The sequence below is a fragment of the Chiroxiphia lanceolata genome, chromosome 8 (assembly GCF_009829145.1).
Source record: "Chiroxiphia lanceolata isolate bChiLan1 chromosome 8, bChiLan1.pri, whole genome shotgun sequence".
NCBI lineage: Eukaryota > Metazoa > Chordata > Aves > Passeriformes > Pipridae > Chiroxiphia > Chiroxiphia lanceolata.
Window position 1 is genome coordinate 37502186 of NC_045644.1, and position 16104 is coordinate 37518289.

The 16104-nt window shown below is 54.9% G+C and overlaps 2 protein-coding genes and 1 non-coding gene across 4 annotated transcripts; 1 reads left to right on the forward strand and 2 right to left on the reverse strand.

The window, feature by feature from the left end:
* Positions 1–370: 370 nt before the first annotated feature.
* On the reverse strand, positions 371–8163 carry LRRC20 (leucine rich repeat containing 20). Of its 2 annotated transcripts, none has more exons than XM_032694841.1 (4): positions 8043–8163; positions 6782–6931; positions 5132–5299; positions 371–953 (listed from the first exon to the last, which is right to left on the reverse strand). In XM_032694841.1, the coding sequence occupies exons 1-4, from the start codon at positions 8122–8124 to the stop codon at positions 802–804; spliced, it is 552 nt and encodes a 183-aa protein (XP_032550732.1). In that variant the 5' UTR covers positions 8125–8163; the 3' UTR covers positions 371–801. The 2 variants fall into 2 exon arrangements, with proteins under 2 accessions (XP_032550732.1, XP_032550730.1); XM_032694839.1 differs by having other exon boundaries at positions 371–972; positions 8043–8138.
* Positions 8164–9149: 986 nt separating this feature from the next.
* TRNAE-UUC lies at positions 9150–9221 on the reverse strand. Its single transcript has one exon. It is a non-coding gene; the product is annotated as a tRNA-Glu (tRNA).
* A 125-nt stretch (positions 9222–9346) lies between these two features.
* EIF4EBP2 (eukaryotic translation initiation factor 4E binding protein 2) lies at positions 9347–12730 on the forward strand. The gene is made up of 3 exons (XM_032695452.1): positions 9347–9533; positions 10150–10326; positions 10415–12730. Exons 1-3 carry the CDS (start codon positions 9395–9397, stop codon positions 10444–10446), a joined length of 348 nt encoding a protein of 115 aa, XP_032551343.1. The 5' UTR covers positions 9347–9394; the 3' UTR covers positions 10447–12730.
* The last annotated feature ends 3374 nt before the right edge of the window (positions 12731–16104 follow it).

Sequence of the window (16104 nt, forward strand, 5' to 3'; positions counted from 1 at the left end):
GGGTGTGCTTGGCAGTGGCCTCCCTGCCACCGAGGAGCCGCTCTCTCCAGGACATTTCTTCCTGGGAGAGAAAACAGCACTTCTTGAGGACCCACAGCGCCGAGGAGATGGGTGCACACACCTGGGGACACCCACGGGGTGAGCAGCGTGTGGGAACCTGCTGCTCCTGGTTTGCTCCGATTTCCATGGTGGAAAAAAAAACAGAAGGAAAACAAAAGAATCCTTGGAAAACCAAGGATTTTGCCAAGGAAATACCGCTCAGGTCTGTGCAGAATCCAGCCGGAGGCTGCAGCGAGCAGCTGTGGAGATGTGCAAAGCGGCTTCTTTAAGGGGAAGACTGATAATTCAAATTTAAGCAGACACAAACCCCCTTGGTGTAACAGGAAAGCGTTTAATCAGGCACTTGGCACACAGAGATGTGGGGAATTCCCGGGCAAACCCTTACGGCCCCAGGGATGTCCCCCACCATCCCGGCTGCTCCCCATCGCCGCCCAGGCAGGAAGGATGGAGCCGAACATCCAACTGCCCCCGGCTTTACCCAAACCTCGCACCGCATGCACTGCAGCTCCTCTGCATCCCCCGAACACACAAGCGGGAGATTCCCTGGCTCGGGAGCCGGCAGAGCCATCCGCCCACGGAGGAGCCCCGCTGCTCGCTTTTAATTAAAGTAAAATGAGGGACTGGCTGCCTCGCCGCAGGTTTGGGACGGGAATAGGGGCGCAGCAGGGACTGACCTAAGCCAAACCACTCCCGTGGGCGGTCGCCCCTCGGGACAGCTCGCCTGGGCACCCCGAGACCCTGTCAGGCTTCAGGGATGGGCTTCTCTGGTGACAGCAGCAGGTCGAAGGGGACGAGGGGCCGGACGAGCAGCCGCACCTCGGGGCCGACGGGGTTGTCCCGCAGGTTGAGGCTCCGCAGCGATGCCATGGACGCCAACTTCTCTGTCGGCACCTCTGCAAAGACAGCGCGGAGCTGAGAACCCCTCCCGGCGTCTCCTGCCGGGGAATTCGGGGAGGCGGAGCGGGGGAAGCTCCTCTTGACGGACAGCCTGGAGCTTAACCTGCTCCTGCCGCTCTGCAGGCTTTGATCGCAACAGAAACGTAATAAAATCCTAGATTATACATCCACTCGAGCAAATGGTTATGGGTTGGGCTGGATGACCTTAGAGGCCTTTTCCAATGATTCTGTCATTCTGTGAAATGCCTTTGCGAGAACACCATGATATTCAATGTGGACACTGCCCTCCAGTTCTCCCAGTCCTAATAAACCCCCTGCTGGGGCACTAAACTGGTATTCAAAGACTTATTCCCTGATTTTATTCCCAGTGTTGCAATGCCCAGGAGCCTTCACCAGGCTAACAGGAGAGCATGTGCTCTTTGCCCTCTTTGGACAGGCTGCAAAACGGCTCTTGGCCATCAACAGGAACCCTCCTATTTTGCAATTTCCACGAATTTGGGTGTTTTCCTTTAGAAAACATTACATTTATGAACTTAGCATTAAGAAAAGGTGCAGTTCTCCTGGATGGCCCCAGTGTGAATCCACTGATGGCAGAGGAATGAAACTGATACAAAACCCTAACCATTTAGGTCATTCAAAGGTGATAGATTTTTTGTTCCAAATCACAATATTTTGGGCCTGCCTGATTTACCAAAACAAATTTCTTCTTAATTTGGTCACTAAAAGACCAAGAGCCTTTTTTATCCCAGCTCCCATTTCTTCTGCCAACACCTAGAGCAGAACTGTGGTGTTGTAATTATAGCTGGATGATGATGTGATTTTTAGACCATGAAACTTACTTTATGCTGGAAAAAAGCTCAAACACTTCGATGCCTTTGTTTTTTCCCTCATTCTCCTCCAGAAAACAGTGCTATTTTCCATACATGTATTCCTTAGCAGGTCATCTCTCATCAGGCAGAGCTTCACATGATTTGTTTTAATAACTCTTCTTCATGGTGGATTTTTTCACTGCAATTCTCCTGTATCATTTTGCTTTTTTTTTTTCCCCTTGAGGCACAAAAATAATATTATTTTTTCACAGATCTTCCAGTTTAATCATCTTCTAGGTCTGTGCAGTGTGATAAAGTTAAAAGCGCTTACCCCCACTTCACTTGAATTTAGGGAGTTAAGGGAATTATTTTAGGGACCAAGCCTTGCTCTGAGTGGAAACAAGCCCAACTCTGCACCTTAATTCCAGGTAAGGAGTAGTGACTCACCCCGGCATGAAAGGACAGGCAGGGCACATAGTGCAGCCTGTAGCTGTAAGGTTGTGCCATGGGAGCCCCAAATTCCTCTGTAAACAACCCAAAACATCTGTTGCTGGCTTCTCAGCAGATAAGGCACTTGTGTTTGAGCCTGAATTATTTGTGCTGGCTTCACCAGTCAAGCAAAAAAAGGGGCAAAAAAGGCTTTTCCTAATTAAAGTAGAATATGATGAGTGACAAACCCAGTTCCTTCAGATGAAAGGGATGCTGAGGGATTGGGAGGCATCTGAGGAGGTGCATATGAAAGGGCTGTGAGGCTCCTGAGGAGCTGGTGATGAACACTAACAGCCAGGTATGGCTGCAAATTGAAGGGGAAAGGACCCTGCTCAGCTCAGAGCTGCTTCCCTGTCACCTTTTAGCATTATCCACATCCTTTGGTGGCACCAGCTCCTCTGAGGCTCCCCCAAACCTGCTGGTGGAGACCCACTCACTGGCACCTCTGTGGTTATTAACAAAAATGCCTTTTCTGTGCCATTATCTCACATCAAGAGTGGTGATAGAACCATACAACCATGGAATGGTTTGGGTTGAAAAGGACCTTAAAGCCCATCTCATTCCAGCCCCTGCCATGGGCAGGGACACCTCCCACTAGCCCAGGTTGCTCCAAGCCCTGTTCAACCTGGTCTTGGACACTTCCAGGGATCCAGGGGCAGCCACAGCTTCTCTGGGCAACCTGTGCCAGGGCCTCCCCACCCTCACAGGGAAGAATTTCTTCCTAATATCCAAACCAAACATACTCTCTTTCAGTTCAAAACCATTCCCCCTTGTCCCATCACTACATGTCCTCAGGAGGACAAAACTAACCACAGTTGCCCCCGGCAGTGACCTGCCCAGCCTTGGCAGCAGTCTCAACATCATCTCTACTGAACTATTAATCAAGGAATAAGGGAAAAAGAAGCTGAAGCTCCAGGCATCCAAGCATCCCCATGGATTTGGGAGCTTAAACCCCTGATTTGATATAAGTCTAATTATCAGGGAAAGAGTTAAAAGCACTGACAGTAATATATACATAATTACAGTCCAGGTTTAAGAGCTTATTGAGATGAAAGGGGCAGGTTGTGGCATTAAATGTCTCCTTTCACAGAGCCCACAGGCTACAGGCAGGCATTAATTAATCTCCTTTTACTCTTGTTTCCCTTTAGCTGGAAAACATTACCTACAATCCCCAGTTCAATATGTCTTAGTAGGTCACTCAGCCCTTTTTCAGAAGGTGTTTTTGAGTCGGGTTTGCAGCTCTGGATTGAGTTCCTCCAGCATCTCTGGGAGGGCAGGGGAGGACAGGCAGGACCAGCCCTGGCACAGCACCACAAACCAGGAGATCTGCAGCCTTCCACTGACGGAGAAAGTCATGGTCCTACCCCAACATCCTCCTAAAGAGAGCTGGAGAGGGGCTTTGGACAGGGGCATGGAGTGACAGGATGGGGGGAGTGGCTTCACGCTGCCAGAGGGGGTGTTTAGAGGACATATTAGGCAGAAATTCTTCCTTGTGAGGACGGTGAGGTTACCCAGAGAAGCTGATGGATATTTCTGTGTAGTGAAATCCTATTTGGCTGTTAAGGAAAACCCAAATTTGTGCCAGTTAAATTTAAGGTGATGGACTCTCCCTAACTCTCCTTCCGCTATTGTGCCAGGCTAGCATGGGAGGAGAAGGTGTATATATATGTATATATATATTTTTATATATATATAAATATAAATACAAGCTCAAAGATAAAGTATAAAACCATATTAATATGTAAAAATACATACATACATATATATATATATATATATATATATATATATATATATATATATATATATATATATATAACACAAACTCATGTGCAGGTGGGCCTGGAAGGTATTTGGTAAGGACTGGCAGGAGCAGTGTGATTGCCCAGACTTTTGTTTCCTTGGAAAAATGGGCTGAAGCCCCCTGGCTTTGTAGCCTCTACCTTTTCCTTTTCCAGAAAATGTGTAAAATAAGATAATCTCACCTCTTTCTGAAGCCAGAGAGCATTGTGTGCACTACTAAGATATATGCCCAGAACATTTTACCTTGAAATTGTTAAACTTTACCCTTTTTTTTATTTTTCCCAAGTCTGACAACCAGCAGCCGAGGGGAGCCTGGTTTCTCTGGCTCCCATGGAAGCAATATTTAATGTGTAGTGTTTCTGCAGGCGCAGCTGGGGAGCAGCTGATGTGATGCTGTTAATAAAACCCCTGTTTCAGGGAGCAGCTTTCCCAGCAGCAGCTGAAGCAATCCCAGATAAAACAGTAGAATCGAGCAGACTCAATATTCACCTCCCTGGGGATCCATGTGGGCTGTGGGATGCTCCAGTCTGGGCTCTTGGAAAGCTCCCTCCTACATAAATCCCCTTTTATCCGTGTGCAACAGCTGCCCCCTTTGCCCGGCTTTTGGGGACTCCAAAGGCTTCAGCTTTGCACATGAAAGATTTTCCTGTCACTGCAGGGTTGAGGGATGAGTGGCTCTTAACCATTCCTTTCATTTCATTTTTAGGGGATTTTGTAGTGTTGTGGCTCCTGCTTTCTCTGGGAAGTGTTCAGGTGGGCTTGTGCCCTTGCTTTGCCTGGCACCAAACATCCCAGCCCAGCATCCCTGGGGCTGGGCTCTGCAGTCACGTCTCTTTTTTAAAGAAATCTGGTGATTTTGAGTCAGCCCAGCTGGAGGTGCCTGAAAGAGCCACATCCCGGTGTGGTGAACAGGGCAGCTTGAACGGGGCTTGATTCCCTCAGTGCCTGCAACGGCTTTTCCTTGGGGTGCAGTGAAAACACGGGAAAGGCACGGGGCTAAAGGGGCTCTGGCTGTTTAGCATCTCCCCTGCACCCCTGTGCCCTCACCTCCTGTGGGAAAAGGCCCTCCTCACCTGCAATCTCATTCTCTTCCAGGTCGATGGTCTCCAGGGAGGGGACAGTGGCCAGGGGCTCGGGGAAGCGCCGGAACCTGTTTCGGGAGAGGTCGATGGCCCGGAGGTGCAGCAGGGAGGTGATTTCCTCGGGCAGGCGGTGCAGGTAGTTGCCTGCCAGGTTGAGTTCTGCCAAGAGAGGCGGTGGTGAAATAATTCATGAATAGCTTAATTTACAGCCTCTGTCCCCCTTGGGCTGCCAGGTCCAGCAGTGGGTCTCCAGCAGCAGAACTGGGAATGTTTTGCTATTTCCCGTGGTATGCCATTGTACTTTTGCCTGCTGGGAATGCCACTTTGAGCACGGATGTTTTTCTTGGCTTCCTCGGGCTTTGCTAATGAAACCTGTGCTGCATTATGCAAGCAGGGGATGTAGAAATGACGAATATTTCCTAGTAAAATCAGCACAATTACCTCCCCAATGGACACTTGTCATGGCTTATCTTCATGTGCCTGAAACCCTCCTGAGGAATAAACAGAATGGTGGAAGAGTTCCTATACGTGAAAAATAACTCTGTAGAGTTCACCCTTCTGTGGTGTTTCCCTAGCAATGAGCTCCAGTGGGGCCAGGAGCAGCACTCCCCCACCAAAGCCCATAAGCCACGGGAACAGAACCCAAACCCCAATGTCCCAGCGCCCTTCTCCAGTGACACAGGGCTTTCTGCTCTATAAATACCCACAGGAGCTGCCCTGCCCCTGCTAATACCTGGTATTTATAGGTCCTGCCTTATTCAGGCTGTCCCCAGCCCTGAGGCATCTCTACCCAGCAACAGCCCTGCTGAGACCTGGCATGTTCATCTCTGGAGTGATCCGTTCACTGGGGGAACAAAGCCCTTGCTGGGAAACCAAACTTTTTTCCCTTCAGGGCTCGTTGTGCTGTCTAGCAAACAAAAATTGATTTCCTTTGCTCGACATGTTTCTTTTCCCCAGACTAGGGGAGCTCCAGCTCCACAACAAGAGAAGCCTCCCCAGACACACACCACACTGGCAGTTGTGTGGCACATTGTGCAAGTGAAATAATTGATTTTATAAGCTGCCAGAGCAGCCCCAGTGCAGTTTCCAGTGTTTAGCATCGTGGCACTGAATGCTCTGAGTGCTTGCATGGCCGTATTTTGGTGGATTAGCTTCTGGTTGCTTTCGCTGGGCTCCACAGGGATGTGTCCCCATGGCACTGATGATCATCCCCATTTCCTGCAGTGATTAACTCTCACTGATGTCTCACAAAGGGGACTAATTAGCCACCCCCAAGCCAACATGCCTTCAGCAGTCTGGAATGCCCCATCTCTGCCATGCCCCGTTATCTGCAGGAGCGGCTCCAGCTCCCTACAGCTCCTTGGAGGGAACTGGAGGATGATGAATGACCCCCACAGCAGCCTGGCCACTGCTGGAAGGTGTCAGAACACGAGTTTGGGGGGTGGGTGTGAGCAAAACCAGTGCCCTCTTCCTGCAAGGGGTGGGAATGATAAGGAAAAATGGATTTTTGGGGGTCTGGATAAGTCTGCTTGGAATGAGGTGTGAGCACAGAGGAGTGAAAACTGCAGAGGGGAGACTCCCCAGTGCTGTGCCCCTGGGGATCTTTGAGGGTGCCGGGGTGTGCAAGTGGCTGTCCCTCACCTCTCAGCTGGCTGAAGGTGGTGACAAATCGGCTGGTGATGGACTTGAGCTCGTTGTTTGCCAGGGAGATGCGATGGATCCCCTCGGTGACGCTCCTCATGGCTTTGTAGATTCCAACAGGGAAGGTCATCAGCTTGCAGTTGGCCAGATCTGCCCTCGGAGAGAACCCTGGCACCTTGTAATGCACCCAGCCGGGACGGAGCCCTGCTTTCCACCTGGTTTTCCACCCCTTACTCCTCAATTTGCCCATCTGAGTGCTGTCCCCTCCCTACTCCTCTCCATTACAGGGATATTTGCAGCCACCTCCGCAAGCACCAGGAGTTTGATCCCATCAGGAACGCCAGGGCTCTTCTGCCTTAGGCATTCAACCCTAAATCACATTGCAACTGCTTCCAGGCCGCAGTGTTGTTTTGGAAACCCCGGCCTGTCCATGCCTAATAACTTCAGTCATGCCCCTTCCCTGTGTCCCTAAACCCCTGGGGTTGATGGAGCAGGGCAGAGATGCAGCCTCCACGTCTGGTGGGGATGGAGCAGGGCTTTCCGTGGGCACCCTTGCTGGTGATGGGTGTTTGTCCCACGGTAAGCAGCGAGGAGGGGAACAGGGGTTGGCTGTGCTTCTCACCTCTTGGCGACTTTGTTTTGCTCTGAGTTGTTTCTGCTTCCCTTCCTGGGAGATGCCGGGGATGGAAACCTCGTATCCCTGCCCCGTGATGCTCAACCCGGGCTCTGCTTCCTCCCCCTCCCCAAAGCCACGAGTTCGGTCCTCCCACACTTCCCTCGCTCGGGAGGATGTGGAGGGGCTGAGGGATGAAGCTCCAGCTCCCTGAGGTAGGCTGGTTTATATCCCAGCACCGGGAATCCAGCGGGAATGAGAATGAGAGGCTTTCATCCCTCTCCTTTGATGAACTGCTCCCGGCACTCGGATATTAGCTGGAAACGAGGGGTGAAATTGCAGGAAAACACAGATCTGACAAGGCAACGTGGAGAAACCCCCGCTCCTGCCACCGCCTGCAAGGAGGGACTGCATTCCTGAGACACGTCCCATGGGATTACGTGCCATGGCTGGGAACCTGCTCTAACTCTGGGGGGCTGAGAGCCCTTTAGGGGAGCCTTTCCCTCCTCCGGAGCCGCGGGTGCAGCGCCCGTAGGGAATGCCCACAGCTTTTTTTAGACTGTGGCAGCAAAAAATAGAGCCCCGCTCCCGGATACCCGATCCTTCTCCGGGCCCCGAGCGGGAGCCGAGACGGAGCTCCGGCCTTACCCAGGGAATCCGTTTTGTTCTCCACCGTGTCGTTCACCTTCCTGGCCACACGGGCCACCGCCTCGCCCATCCTCTTCTGCATGTGGGCGCCCGGTCCCGCCGGGAACGCGCTGCGGGCGGGGGGATCCACGGCTGGAGGAGGAAACCAGCCACTCCGGCCTCTCGGGAGAGGGATGCTAAAAATAACCCACGGGATCAGTGTTCCCAGGGGAGGGAGGGGGGCTGTGCTGGGGCTGGCATGGCCCTCAGGGATGTGATTCCCGGCTTTCCAGGGTGGCACATTTGGGATATGGGGATGCATCCCCTTTGCTGGAACGGGACATAAGGATGCATCCCCTTCTCCTGGTTTGGGATATGGGGATGCATCCCCTTTCCTTGTCTGGGACATGGGGATGCATCCTATTCCCTGGTTTGGAATATGGGGATGCATCCCCTTTGCTGGAATGGGACATAAGGATGCATCCCCTTCTCCTGGTTTGGGATATGGGGATACATCCTATCTCCTTGTTTGGGATATGGGGATCCATGCTGTTTTCCTGGCTTGGGATATGGGGATGCATCCTCTTTCCTGGTCTGGGATATTTGGATGCATCCCCTTTCGTGGTATGAGACATGAGGATGCATCCCCTTCTCCTGGTTTGGGATATGGGGATGCATTCTACTTCCTTTTTTGGGATATGGGGATACATCTCATCTTCTTGTTTGGGATATGGGGGTCCATGCCGTTTTCCTGGTTTGGGATATGGGGATGCATCCCCTTTCCTCATTTGGGACATGGGGGGTGCATCCTCTTTCCGGGTCTGGGATATTTGGATGCATCCTCTTTCCTGGTATGGGACATGAGGGTGCGTCCCCTTTCCTGGTAGAGGATGTAGGGATCCATGCCGTTTTCCTGGTTTGGAATATGGGGATGAATCCCATTCCTTGGTTTGGGATATGCGGATGAATCCCATTCCCTCGCTTGGGGATCCCATCCCCTTTCCCACCAACTTCGCTCAACTCGGCCTTGCCAAAACATTTCGGCAGAAGGAACCGCGGACAGGACGGGATGGGCAAGACCCCCCACCTTCCTCCCCCCCCTCAAAAAAAAAAAAGAGCGAGCCGCCCTTCCCACGCCGGGAGTCGAACCCGGGCCGCCTGGGTGAAAACCAGGAATCCTCACCGCTAGACCACGTGGGAGCGCCGGCTCCTCGCGGCGCGGCCTCGCTCCTGCCCCCTGCCGGCGGCGCGCGGGGCGGTGCGGGGGGGGCGGTGCCGTGGGGCCGGGGCGGGGGCGGGGCCGGGGCGGGGGCGGTGCCGGTCGGGCCGCGCCGCCTCCGCGGGGACAAAGCGCGGGGCCGAGGCGCGGGGCCATGTCGTCCGCCGGCGGCCGCCAGCCCAGCCAGAGCCGGGCCATCCCCACCCGCACCGTCACCCTCAGCGACGCCGCGCAGCTGCCCGCCGACTACTGCACCACCCCCGGCGGGACGCTCTTCTCCACCACGCCGGGAGGTAACAGCGCCGCGCCCGCCCCGGGGCCTGCGGGGCAGCCCGCCCGTCCGCTCCGGGCGCCGCGTGTCGCGCCCAGCGCGGGCGTATCGCGCCTGTGCCCCCTCCGTGTGCCGTCTGTAGGCAGCGCCTGCCGCTCGCTCTCCTTAAAGCAGCGCGCTCGGACGTGGGTTTGCGATTTTCCCGGGGCGCGGAGGGTCCCGGCGGGGCGGGAGCTGGATCCCGGACGGGGCGGCGAGAGGCCCCGGTGGGACGCGGGCACCGGGGCTCGGCCCTATCGTCACATCCCTCGTCCCTGCCCAGGGGAGGGGGGCACGGGGCGTTTCGGGGCGCCACATCCATCGGCATCCCCGGGACGCGTGCCCAGCCCTGCCACGAGTTTGCCAGTGGCCGGGACAGCCGGGACCCAGCTGCCGCCGGGGCTGTTTGTCCAGCGTGGAATTATCGCGTGTCGTGCCCAGATAAGAGCGAGCAGAGCGGCAGCGCGCACCCCGCTGCCCTCCCCGCCGGTCTTGGCGGAGAGCCTCGGCTGGGACGCCCGTCCCACCGGGAAACTCCTTCTGCAAACAAGCGCTGCCGAACCAGATTCTCCCACTCTCCTCTCGCTTCCCCCCTCCAGGCACCCGGATCATTTACGACCGCAAGTTCCTGCTGGACCGCCGCAACTCCCCCATGGCCAAGACCCCGCCTTGTCACCTCCCCAACATTCCCGGCGTCACCAGCCCTGGCGAGGCCGGCGAGGAGCCCAAAGAGGACAGCAACAGTCTGAACCACCAGGAGGGGAAGCCATCCATGGGTAAGGGACCCCCCGGGGTGGGCTGGGGAGATTTGGGGCGGGGGGGGGGTGGCGACCCCCTAATGAGTCTCTCCTTGCATTTTGCCAGGGGACGACGCTCAGTTCGAGATGGATATCTGAGCAGGAACCACGGAGAGGCAGCGACTCCCCAGACCTGTGCACCCCCCATTCGGCTTAGCAGGATCTGTCCCAGCGAGGCAGAGGTGGCAGTGGGTCCCCACCAGCGTCCCCCTCCCCGCCCGCCTCCCCCCTTTTTTTGGGGAGTGCAGCTCTGCCTTGTCCCCCTTTGTGGGTGACCAGTCCCAGCATGTGCCGGATGGAGCATCCCTTCTGGATCCGGCCCCGTTCCTCCTCCTCCACCCACCAACAGCCTGATCTCCACCGGCCTTCTTTCTGAAACATCCCTTTGCCTCTTGTGCTGCCTCGTACCCCCTCAAAAACCCCCTCCTGCTATCCCAGACCTCCCACTGCCGTCAGCTTGCCGGAGCTGCGTCATCCCCTTTGCCCCCTTCTCCTGGAAAATTCGGGCAGCCTCTTGGGAGGAGGAGGAAACGTCACTCCTAAAACCACGTGCCTGCTTGCACCCCGAGGAGGGTATTTTCTGAGCCCCTCCAGGATGTGCTGGCATTCAACAGAGGACAACTTCGGCAGCCCATTCCCTTTGGTGCTCCGGGGGTCCGACACAGTCCCAGTGGCGTTGGCCAGCGCGCCCACATCTCTCCTACCTGGATTTCTTCCATCTTGGCCCTTCAACCAGGAGCTGCGTCCCCAGCCCACCAGCCAGGACTCACAGTGACATAGCCATATGTTAGAAAAACCCCTTGCTTTTATTTTTTTGGTACTAAAAAGGGGCACTTTACTCCCAACAACTCTTTTTCCGGGCTGGGGACGAGTGCCTCTGGGAAAGTGCTTTGTAGTGCTCTTTTTTTTTTTAACCCCCCTGGCCCTTTAAAATGTGAATAATACAGGAGGGAGATCCCTTAGCACCGATGGATGTCTCAGGAATCGCTGGGTGTCCCCGGGGATTTGGGGGCTCGCTGGTGAGGCACCACAGGGAGGGGGTGTTCCGTTTGTAGGGTGCTGGCATCGGTGCCGTCCTCTACTTGCTCTTTGGGATGGGACTTCCCTCCCACCTCCATCATTCTGCCGTGGATAAAGGATTTCCATGTTAACCTCCCTGCCGCCGGCGGCTTTGCCAGCCTGGCACGTCGTGGCCATCCCGTGCCTGGCATCTTGAACCCCGTATACCCCCAGAGATGGGATTTATTTTTCCTCCTCCCTCTCCTTGACGAGCAGTGCTGGGTGAGGCCGTACATGGTGGGGCTCTGCTGTGCACCCCCAATCCCACCAGCCCCCCATTTTGATTTCCCCTGCCTGCTGGGAGCTATCACCAGCTCCGCAGCCTTCCCAAGTGCCATTTTATCAGCCCCCACCTGAGTGCCTGCTCCATCCATCCTCCCTCCCGTGCCGGGGTCACCCCCCACCTCGGTACCCAGCCCTGGGGGATCCGTGGCTCTGCGTGCCGGGGACAGGGACATCCCACAGGCTTTGTGCACTTTCCATCCCGTAATTTATTTCTCTAGGCGTGTTTGGCGCGGGTCGGCGCGGTGGCTGGTTGCGAGCTCCCATCTTCCAACTTTTCTCCTGAGGGTGGGGCTGCTGCTCATTTTAGGGGGGGAGGGATCCAAAAGCACAACCCAGGGGAATTGGGATATCTTTCCCATCCTTTTCCCTGGCCCGGGAAGCGCAAGGTGAACACGTAGCCCGGCCGTCGTAGGCGCGCGAGTGAGTGAGTGCAAGTGGAAATACGTATACGCGTGTGGGTGGGTGGCGATAAGACACACACAGATATATATATTATATATAAATAAATATATTTTCCTTAAAGCGAAGATCCTAGGAGGTCGGTTAGGCCCTCGGATCGAGGGAGTGGCAGGGGCAGGGGGCGAGGACATCCTTCGTGGAGCGGGGACGGCCACCATGGATGCAGGGACCCGGCGCCCTCGGCACAGCTGCTCGTTTTGGGAAACATGCTCTCCAAGCCAAAAATGATTAGACAATATCCAAGGACAACGTAACTTGTGGACAGGAGCCAGAGGGAAAACACTTCTTTTTTTTTTTTTTTTTTTTTTTTTTTCCCTGAATGCCCCATTTCCCAACCTCCTTTTGTCTCCATTCCCCATCCCAGTGCCTTTCTCCCGGTTCTCTTCTGTAATCAGGCTTGGGGCTGAAGAGCAGGGAGGGAGTGCCTGGCCTCGCCGGGGCATTCCTCTGCTAGTCAGGGGTTCCATTTGGGATTTTTGCTGTTTTTTACCGTCTCTTCAAGCAGGTGTTTGGGAGGAGAAAAGCTCTCGCCAGTGGTTGCTGTTACAGTGAGATCAATAAAGATCTTGGTTCTGTTAAATCAGGGTGCTGGAGTTTTCTTCTGACCGTGACCTGGGGTGCAGGGAGGATTTTCCCTTCCCTTTGGAGCAAACCCCCCTTGCGGGTCAACCCCCAGTGGTACAGAGAGCAGGGGAGGGTCAAACCCAGAACCAGCAGCAGAGGGTTAAGGGGGAGACTCAATTGCAAAATTTTCATGCACAGAAAAATCTGTCTCCCACGCCCAAAATTGCCCCAAACTGATCATTTGTCCTGTTTCTAGTTGTGGCTGCCCCATCCCTGGAAGTGTTCAAGGCTGGGTTCGATGGGGCTTGGAGCAACCTGGGCTAGTGGAAGGTGTCCCCTGCCCATGGCAGGGCTGTTGGAACGAGATGGTCTTGAAGGTCCCTTCCAACCCAAAACATTCCATGCTTTTGTGATATGAAATCAGTCCTGGCCAAGGAGAACAGGTGGGTGTGAACATGGGGGAACAGCCACCCCCATCTGGGCTCATCCTTGAGGGCCCTGATGGACCTCATCAGTCCCAAGCGGCCCCACCTGTGGTCTCCTCCATGCCCAGGAGCATATTTAATCTTGGCTGCATCCCTCAGCTCGTGCTGTAGGCTTGGCTGCCCCATCCCTGCTGCTCCTGGAGCATGCCAGGTGAGGTGGGGCTATGTTGATAGAGGTGTGTTAGCACAAATTGTCCTGGTCTGGGACAATTGCCATTTTAATAATCACATGGAACGGTTTGGGTAGGAAGCGACCTTAAAGTCCATCTTGTTCCAACCCCCCAGCCATGGGCAGGGACACTTTCCACTAGACCAGGTTGCTCAGAGCACCATCCATCCTGCCCTCAAATACTTCTAGGGGTGGGACACCATTAATATATGTAAGGATATTATAATTTATAATGTTTTAAAAAGTTTTTAAACCAGATCAGTCTCTTTTATACCATCCACTCTAACCGGGGAGGGGTCTGAGCAGCAAAAGCCTTTCCCCCCATGGCAGGGAGGGCACTGAGGGATGGGCTGCACCAGGTTGTCCTCTCCCTCTGGCTACAGAGGGTGCCCCCAAGCTTTGGTGGGTGTTTCAGCAAACTTGGGCATGCAGCTCCGTGTGTGAAATACCACAGTGACACGTCACATTCCCGAAACACTCAATCCCACGGGATTGAGATGGATTGAGGATTGAGACCTGGTTTGGGGGTGCCCTCGGTGCACCCTGGTTTGGCCACACTCAGCGTGGTCCTGCCGTGACCTCCCATGGATTCGGAGCTCGTTGCTGCAGTTTGATTCTGCAGCGTCAGGGAATTTCGGAGCGTGTGTACGGAGGAGAGGAACACGATGGGAAAAATGCTGACGAGGCATTTGGGAGCTTCTTTCCTCCGGGTCTGGCTTTGCTCCTGCGATGCCAAGCTCGGGGGAGAGACAACTGGTTTCCTCCCGAATTCTGGGGTGTTTTTAATTTGTTAATCCTGGCTTCTGAAGCCCCTGCAGTGAGCTGTGTGTCTGTGTATCCCTTCGGATGTGCTCCTCCCTAAGGAAGTTTCTACATGCTGAATTGGGAGCTAAAAATGGAGAATTAAAATAAAATAAGTTTTAAAAAGTTATAAAATGTCAATGTAGGACTGTGAAGTGCAGCAGAGCGGCTCAGGGCAGGGTGTTTTGGCTGAGCTGGAGGCCGGGAGCCTGGCTAGTATCTAGGATCCCGACGAACAAACTTTCCAGCCCTGCTTTCCAGCCGCTACCATTTTCGGACTGCCTCCGGGCTGCGTTTACATTCCTGGCCCTCCTTCCCAACACCACTAAACGTGTTAATGCCATTTTTCTCCTCTTCCTTCGGCCCTTTGGTGTCCTATAAACATTGATCCGGAGCAGCACGGCAGCGGTGGGTGGGAGCTGGCGTTGGGTTCCTCCTAGAAGGGGGGCTCTGAGGGACCCTGTTTCAACCCAGTTGAAATGTGGGAGGGCAGGTAGGAGCTGAAGGGTTTGGGGGTTTTATGGATTAGCTAAAACAGCACGTTTCCATGGCAGTGAGGGAAACCCAAAGCCACCTGATGGCTTCAGGCTGTGCTGTGCTGGACACCAGCAGATGAGCAGACCTGGGTGCTGGACCCGCTGGTACAGGCGGAGTCATGGCAGGGACCCACCGTGGTGCCTGTATGTGCTGGGAAGCAGCTGGGTGGGCAGCAGTCTTATTTCCCAGGAGTTTGAGTGGCCCAAGCAAGGAGAGACGGCTCTTGTGTTTGGGGGTAAGGAGCTGCCCTGATGTTTCCTATGGAGCCAGGCTGGGTGAGCTGGAGGTGTTCAGCCTGGAGAAGGTTCCAGGGAGACCTTAGAGCCGCTTCCAATGGCTAAAGGGGCTCTAAGAGAGCTGGAGAGGGACTTTGGACAAGAGCATGAAGTGACAGGACAAGGGGGAATGGCTTTGTACTGCCAGAGGGGAGGGGGTTAGATTAGGTATTAGGGAGAAATTGTTCCCTGTGAGGATGGTGAGGCCCTGGCACAGGCTGCCCAGAGAAAGTTGTGGCTGCCCCTGGATCCCTGGGAGTGTCCAAGGCCAGGTTGGACAGGGCTTGGATTAACCTGGGCTAGTGGGAGGTGTCCCTGCCCATGGCAGGGGGTAGAACGAGATGTTCTTTGAGGTCCCTTCCAATCCAAGCCAGTCTGTGTACAAAAGTAGCAGGGCAGGGGCTCCCTGCAAGCCCCTAACACCAATCCCAGCCTGGATCCTGTAGCATCCCTCGCCCTGACCCCCATCACACACATCCTTCCCTGCTCTTCCATTTCTGGGAGGGAAAAGGGCTTTTTGGCTTTGAGAGGTGTTGCCTTGATGTTCCCCAAACTGCAAACCTGCCTGGAGTGGTGATACCTGCCAGTCCCCTCTCTGTCCCAGGGAGGTGTCAGTGGGACAGTATGGAAGGATCAGTGTGGCTGGGGGTTGCTGTGTGCTGGGGGTCCCTGAGGGGGACAGATGCTGTGGCTGAGGGCTGTTCCTGGGGACAGGGGACCCCTTTGTGCCAGGGGACCCTGTTGAGTGTGGGTGCTGCATGCTGAGGGTCCCTGAGGGGATGGGTGCTGTTGGGGGGTGTTGTGTGCTGAGGGTCCCTGAGGGGATAGGTACTGCATCTCGTGGGGTCCCTAAGGGCACAGCGACTGTGGATGGGGGGTGCCGTGTGCTGGGGGTCCCCGAGGGGACGGGTGCTGTGTTTGGGGGGTGCTGTGTGCTGGGAGTCCCCGAGGGGATGGGTGCTGCCTCTCAGGGGGTCTCCAAGGGGACAGGGGCTGTGTTTTGAGGGGTGTTGTGGTTGGGGGGAGTGCTGTGTGCTGGGAGTCCCCGAGGGGACGGGTGCTGTGTTTGGGGGGTGCTGTATGCTGGGGGTCCGCGAGGGGATAGGAGATAAGGGTGCAGGCT